We start from the raw sequence: 7,425 nt of genomic DNA on the forward strand, positions 1-7,425 counted from the left end.
AACACAGGTGGTACCAGCGCCTACCGCCTCAGACGCTCAGCGTCTGCTATCTCTTCCGTGAAAGGGTCGACAAAGTCAACGCTTCTACGATCATGGAAGCCGGCGAGACTGAGCACTTGTAGACGTAGAAATGTTAATGTTTGCGAGCATCACCCCTACCTGTACATCCGCTGAATCCCTCGTGAAATCGTAAGCCTACTAGTAGCGAAAAATAGTCCTATGTACGTTGGTACGTAGACAACCACCACCAGGCCGACAGTGACGTCGTCCAGCACAATGGTGATTGACGCGTTGATGGCGCGGATAAAGGCCAGATGGTGCAAGCTGTAGAAGAGGCGTAGATAGGGGGTCCTTGTCGAACCCCCTCGATTCTTGCAGCTGTCGCAGTGTACGCTGGGCACAACGAGACCAACATCCAACAGCCAACACATCACCGTCAAGGATCATGACAAAAGGTGACCAGTGGAGTGACGGCTGCGTAGAAACTTGACGTAGTCACGGAGGCGCTTCACCCGGTGATCCAAATCGTGTGCTTCTAGCTCTCAGGGCATCGCGCGTTCCTCTTCCGACGCTGCTTCGTACGTGAGAACGCAATCCGTTCTGCGGTAGAGCGAAGTCTGGGCAAGCACTACGCGAATCTGGGCTTGAACCCGTGGCCAGAACTTCTAGATGGACCTCAAGGCGTTCCTCTGCGGACAAGCCGTCTAGTACGGGCGTAGTTACTGACCGAAGATAGTCGCCTTCTCTTTGCACGGTGATGAGGCCGCCGCAAAGCTCGGGATCAGTGATCGCGGTGCGATCAGGTGCCGGGCAGATTTGCTCGAGAGATTTGTTCGCATGAGCGCATCTTCTCGCGGAGTACCCGGGTCTGGAAGCATCCACTAGATCGGAGAACAAAGGTGTCGGGTCGTTGAACGACGAGCGGACCAGAAAAAAGGGTCATCGTGGCCGGAGATGCTATTGCAATGACTTTGAACCAACGTCCGGCGGCCTTCGGCGCTCGTTCTACCATCGGCATGGCGTGCTTGCTGGATCTTGCCAAGCATACAGCAGAAGGACTGTGACTTGATGCTGCGCAAAAATTTATAGTCAATATACAGTATGTGCAGTCCTCCCGACGCAGTTGAGGATGTCGGCATTCTGTGATCAGCCGCAGTCAAGTACATTTCAGGCGAAAGAGACTGCTGCAGGTAGACAGGGAGGACCCTCTCTATCATGATCGGCAGATCGCTATGTCTTGGCCAAATGTGACGAGGTGGGTATATATTCCCGGCAGCTCCACGGCGGGCCTGAGTGGGAGTTCTGAGCTTTCCAGACTGAAGACTTCAGCGAAGCCAGCCTTGACCATGACACTTGGGTCTGTTCGAATCCTTTGCCTCCACGGCAGGGGAACCAACTCTGACATATTCGAAAGGCAACTGGGTACGACCGCCGGATCTTCGTCCACGGCACGCGTGAAGGTGAAGCTCACTTCGTCTTTACAGCTCCCCTCAAGTCACGCCTCCCGACCGAGGTGCAATTTGATTTCATCGATGCTCCGATCATAGGCGCTCCGGCACCCGGAATCGAGGATTACTTCAAGCCGCCCTACTTCGTCTGGCACCGACAATGGGCGCCCACCGAGGTTTCCAAAGCGCATGAATACGTCAAAGCAGCGATCGCCCAAAATGGGCCCTACGACGGGGTCATCGGCTTTTCCGAAGGCGCCGCGCTTGCAGCAGCTCTCCTCCTCGAGGATGCTGCTGGCAGAGGACCACTTGTTGAGCCGATGTTCGGGTTCGCCGTGTTATTCAATGCCGTCAACGTCCTCTCGCCGTCGGAAGAGCTAGGAATAAGGGTGCTTGAGAGCGACGTACGAGATTTGTTGAAAAGTTTCGAAGAGGGAAACATCGATCACGGATGTCCTGCCTTGGACTGTGTGTACGCGCTGTGCTCAGACACTATACCGGCGCTAATAGCCGTTCCCACGCTGCACGTTGTCGGGCTGCAAGATGTTTTCGCAGCGCGTTCGCACGACCTGATCAAGCTGTGCAAACCGGGAAACGCGACTGTGGTCACCTCGGAAGTCGGACACGAGCTTCCGAAGGGTCGCGATTGGGACATCGTCGCCCGGAGGGTGGATAACATGATCATGGCCAGGTCGTTCGCCAGGGGTCCGGCCTATTCCGATCTCATATTTAGCTAGGGCAACGTTACATGCGCTGCAGTACCGGAACATTCGATCGTCCAACTTGCAGAAGTGTAAGTCTTGACCACCATGAGTAGTGACTGAAGTTGTAAGCAAAGGAGCGCTAGGCTCGTCATTGACCTCCCATTTCCCACCTTCAACCTCATCACCCGCTGAAGCAGCAAGCGAGGGCGAGCGGTTGCGGAGGGGAAAGTCGGGGAAGACGGAGAGGAAGGCGGGTTCGAGGCGGGGGATGGTGGTAGTTGAGATGCGGGAGAGCTTTATGCGGGAGGACTTTTTGCGGAGGCGTTGGGGGCGGAGCGATGAAGTAGATGTGCAGGATCGCAAGTACAATGTCCACTCGAACGCTGCAAAAAAGTACAGCCTTATACTGTAGCCTGATGCTCCCCATGAGCGAACGGCTTCCTTAGCAGGCAGGCAGTCTGGTTGAGCTCCGTCACTGGAGATCGTCTCCAACCGACTCTTTACGCTCACATCTGCATCGGCTTACCTTGATCAGGATCGAGACTACATGTTGGCATTGCGATAGCAATTTTTAAGTTCCCAGGAAATCAGATGTGCGCCTGAATACAACCTCTACAAGATCACGAGATCGTTCCTCTTCAAAAGCACCACCGATGTTGCCTAGGAATCCCTACCCTCAATCCATTTGGTGGCCCAGGCCTGTATACAGTCGCTCCGCAGAGGCTCCAGCGCCCGCATAAATTCGCTGCTAGCCATAGCTCTATCGATTGCGAACGCACCGAACAGAGGCTTCTCTGAAAGCAAGCTCTCGAAGAAAGGAAGAAGCTTGACAGCAGGGTTCGCACACATGGCCTGGCTGTCGAGCGGCTCCATTTCAGAAGTAGCTTTCAACTTCTGGCACCATTCGCCGTAGGTGACGATCTCTAGCGGCTTGCCTCCACGTTCGCTTGCCACTTTGTCGAGTACAGTCTGAACCGCCGGTAGCAGCTCTGCCCACGGCGTCGGCTTCGGGTGCACCACGTTCAGGGTTTCATTGCCGCCGGTGGCTATGGTTTTCCTCGACATGTCATGCATAATCCTGGCGGCAGAGTCCACCGGTATCCATCGCACCTCATTCCCGTCCTCGGCACATCCAAGGCTTTCCGGCAGAACGCCTAGGTGGAGGGAGCTGACGACCAGACTGGGAAGCCACTATTGGCGGTTCCAGCCTCTTTTCCGTAGAGCATCCCCGGAGACCTGACCGACCCGTACTGACATGCTCTTGATACCGAGGACTTTCGAGGCATGCGCCAACATCTTTTCGGCCACGTCCTTTGATTGTCCGTACCCAGTCGACGCCGGCCCGCGTGTGCTGTCGAGGACTGCTTCGGGTACGATCTGATCTTGACCAGTCCCTCCGGCAGACGCGATGGAAGACACAAATTGGACGGTCACGGGACGGGGGCTGGCGGCTGCGAAGCCGACGAGTCCGACGACGCCATCAAGGCAATCGGCGAACGCCTGCAGGGACTTGTTGAAGCCCACAGACCAGGCATTGTGGATGATGCGCGTCACAGATCGTTGGAGCTCTGCGAAGTCAGTGTGCTGCAGTCCAAGCTGTGGTAGGGCAAGATCCGCCGTAAAGAACTTCACACGGTCTTCGGAAAACGCAAGCGGTAAGCCTCTCTTCCTGTTGCTCTCGATCTGAGCGTTCTTGGAATCCTTGGACCGGTTCAGGCAGTACACCATCTGCATTCCCCGCTCCAGCAGGGTGTTGAGCAAATGCGAACCCAGCGCTCCAGTCGAACCCGTCAGAAGGATCGCCCCCTCCGACTTCAGCGTCGATGTGCTTTCCTCCGCTTCCTCTGGCGGCTTCAGCATCAAGCCACTCGGCTCAAAGAGCGCGTCTATCTTCGACTGGTAGACGTGCAAGGTCTCCTCCACATCTACCATCCCGACAACGGAACGGCTTTCTTCGAGAGTCGCCCGCGAAAGTGCGAACGCCAATGAGTCGACGGTAGGGTTGTCGTAGATCGTGCCCGCTTCCACTGACACCTGAGGCAAATTCGATCTCAAAGCTCGTCCGAACTGGATCGCTTGCAAAGAGTCCATGCCGTGTCGGAAGAAGTCCGTCGACGGCGACTGAGTCTCGTACCCAACATCGGCCAATGCCCGCCTGACGACGACAGCAGCATCCTCATGCGTCAACGCCATATTGGGAGCGTTGGATGTGAGAGGGTGGCTTCTGCCTACTGCACCCTCGCCTTCTTCGTACAAGCCAACGATGGCATCTTTGAAAAGTTCCACGGTGCCACGACGCTGCACCGTGCCTTTGCCGACCCTGATGAACGACTTCGCCGAAGGCACGACGAGTATCTTGGTCTTGGACACTTTCGCGTGTCGCGGGCAGAGTTTGTTGCACTTCTCCACCATCGGCCAGATGGTATCGATCAACTCTTTCTTGGCAATGTCCGAGAGCGGCTGTACGTCCGTCGGCTCGACGAGAAGCGCTGCTTCTTGGCGCTCATGTCCAACGACCAGCGCAGCCTGCACCTGCGGGTGCTCAGCCATCTGCTTCTCGAAGCGTGTCGGGTTCGTCTTTTCTCCGTTGAGAAAGACGATGATGTCGTCAGTCCTGCCCACGTGCGTGAAGGTGTTCGGTAGAGAAGCATGCTTCACGAAAAGATCTTTCGTAGGGTAAGGCTCCACGTCGTCAAAGTGGCAGAAGACGGGCTGGTATCTCTGACCTGCTCCTCCGGCGGCCTCATCCAGCCTCCGCACTTGTGCCATCTCGTAGTAGTCTGCGTGGTGGCGGCGAAATTCGACTTTTGCCGCAGGATGAACATGAACATGTTGCCAATCCTCTTCGTGCCTCGGGCCCTTTGCTCGCTGGAGAGGAAAGGCAGCACACTCGCTGCTGCCGAGGACTTGGTCCAAACCCATCTTCCGCGCGACCGCTGTCCCTGAGTCACTGGGCACTGAGCCCCCTGTGAAGAACAGGCGGTCCAGTTTGCTCGCCACTCTGCTCAGGATTTCTGGAGCCCTACCGATCTGGTTGACAAGCACGGGTGAGACAAAGGCCCAGTCGGCCTCTGTGGCGCTCAAAGCCCCGAGGAACACTTCGAGACCAGGCGGTGTGCCGGCGATCGGGTATATCGGAATGCTGCCGTAGTACGCAGGAACGAGGACCGTGAAGGCTAAGCCGGCAATGTGAAACGGCGGCAGCGTGACGATGCAGGCACCTTGCTGATAGGTTTGATTCACACTTTCAAATCCGTCAGTCGGAACGAGGCTTTGGGCATGGTAGACCCGAGAAACGAATTCGTTGGTGTACGTCAAAGCCTTCGGGATACCGGTCGAGCCCGAAGTGTGCAAGACGAATATGGGATCCGTCCTGGCTTCGGCAAAAGTCCGTCGACGGGCTTTCTCGGGACTTCGTGTTGGCGTGACGTCCAAGAGTTCGTCAAGCGTCGGAATGATAAGCTTCGTGGCTATTGCCCTCTCCACAGCCTCCGCCCCGGCTGGCCCTGGAAGTGTAGAGATCAGCTTAGAGCAGCCCAGACTCTGGAGCAGAGCCTTGTGAGCTTCGTCGCTGTTGCGAGGACTCGGAAAAAATACGGTGTGGCCAGTGTCGATGCATGCAAGCAGTACGATCGTGTACCTCAAATCATTGAGACCCAGGTAAGCAACCCGCTCGAAATTACAGCCACGCCCAAAGATCGCCGTGATGAGGTCGGCGACATGATCAACCGCGGCGACGAGGGCCGAGTTGGTGACGACGCGATATCCGTTGCGGTAGGCATTCCCTCTCGGCACTTTGGCAAATGGAGCGTCGGGGTCGCGGCTTGCTCGGTCTCTGATGATGTCGGATAAAAGTACGTCGCAAGACATGATGAAGTGTTGTGAAAGGTGTGAGTCGCGCCGGAGCTGGGGCGACGAGGTCTGTTATATGTGTCACTGGAGGCAGCACGCAAAAGCACTCGCTTCTCCCACCGCGGCGCGAGAGCACACTCCATGCTCCCGTTGAGATCACTATCGCGTTGCCTTGACCCTTGGATTTGGGCGCAAACCTTCGCCCGTATGCGACAAGGGCTCTTTGACACCGGGGAAAGGCAGCGGTCTCGCTGTGCTACACCCGCTCGACAGCGTGGATGTCTCCATGCCTCCGAGGACGTCCATCACCTGAACACAAGCAGGAGCGGGACAAGACTTTTCCGCCGGCACAGCGAGGCTGGTATGCAGGGCAGGGAAGCCCAGTGGCCCGACTACAGCTGTTGAACAAGATCCCTTCCAGTCTGTCTGATCCCAACACACCATCAAAGTGTGCTTCCAGAGATCCCATCAAGGCTACACCATCCCGGGTATGGGATATCATACAGTACCTTGTGCTTGGATTTCGATCCGGATAACTTACCAACAGCCCGATCAAATCTTGTCTGACACTGCTTGCCAAATGCTTGCCGGGCCTTCTACCAAGACGCTAGAACCTGGGGCCGTCAGTTAGCGGTCGGCAAGGATTCCCCCCGCACCGTTGTACGTCAAGCCAATGACAGTCTCTGTGGCCCCACAAATCCGCGGCCGCCCTGACAACACTGCACTCACACACTTGCTGAACCTTCATCGCAAGGCGATCATGAGCCCTGGCATCGTGACGAAGCTTATCTTTGTTCACCACATGTCGATGAAACGCTTCAGAACGAAAGACCACCGTCGACGTGGTTGGTCGACGGAATTGGTCAGCATCCAATCTCCTCCGGTTTGCCTCTTCTGCCATGGTGGACATGCTGCGGACGGGGACTCAAGCCGAGACTCTGGATGAGGAAGGGCCGTGTGGATCGACCCTGCCGAAAGGCTGTGCCGGCCCTGGCCCCGTTCCGGTGCCCGATCAAGACGATCACATAGTTGAGTCAGGTCAGCCTTCTCGACATCGGCACTTGGTTCGGCAAATCATCAGAAGACTTTGGTACCCCGTGCGGTATTGCAATACCTCTCTTTTCCAAACAGTTCGATCGACCTTCCTTTGCTCGTTCGAACCGCTGGGCCCGACAGAAGACGATCGATCTCGCGCAACATGCACTGGGACGCGCTGCGCTCCGGTTTCCTTGTGAAGTTTTTGAGATAGGTGAGTCTGACCAGATTGCATGAAACCAAGTCTCGCGAAACGGAGGCGGCGTTGCTAGTTACGAAGCTTTCGGGCCGTCTGCGCCGATGCAGCGTGAGTCATGCTTCCGCCAGTGACGTGTTCCAGTCAGTCTGTTAGTCAGCGGTAAGATCGCATTTGAACTCCAAGCGGG

The 7,425-nt window shown here is 56.4% G+C and overlaps 2 protein-coding genes across 2 annotated transcripts; one reads left to right on the top strand and one right to left on the bottom strand.

The window, feature by feature from the left end:
• Window positions 1-1,346: 1,346 nt before the first annotated feature.
• Window positions 1,347-2,230, top strand: WHR41_09532 (uncharacterized protein; the record flags this gene model as incomplete). Its single annotated transcript, XM_069378135.1, has 2 exons — window positions 1,347-1,422; window positions 1,485-2,230. 2 exons carry the CDS (start codon window positions 1,347-1,349, stop codon window positions 2,183-2,185), a joined length of 777 nt encoding a protein of 258 aa, XP_069225007.1. The 3' UTR covers window positions 2,186-2,230.
• A 582-nt stretch (window positions 2,231-2,812) lies between these two features.
• On the bottom strand, window positions 2,813-6,022 carry WHR41_09533 (uncharacterized protein; the record flags this gene model as incomplete). The annotated part of the gene is made up of 2 exons (XM_069378136.1): window positions 2,813-3,332; window positions 3,408-6,022. The coding sequence occupies 2 exons, from the start codon at window positions 6,020-6,022 to the stop codon at window positions 2,813-2,815; spliced, it is 3,135 nt and encodes a 1,044-aa protein (XP_069225006.1).
• Between the last annotated feature and the right edge of the window lie 1,403 nt (window positions 6,023-7,425).

The sequence above is a fragment of the Cladosporium halotolerans genome (genome assembly GCF_011745625.1).
Source record: "Cladosporium halotolerans strain TM138-S3 chromosome Unknown Sca105, whole genome shotgun sequence".
Classification (NCBI taxonomy): domain Eukaryota; kingdom Fungi; phylum Ascomycota; class Dothideomycetes; order Cladosporiales; family Cladosporiaceae; genus Cladosporium; species Cladosporium halotolerans.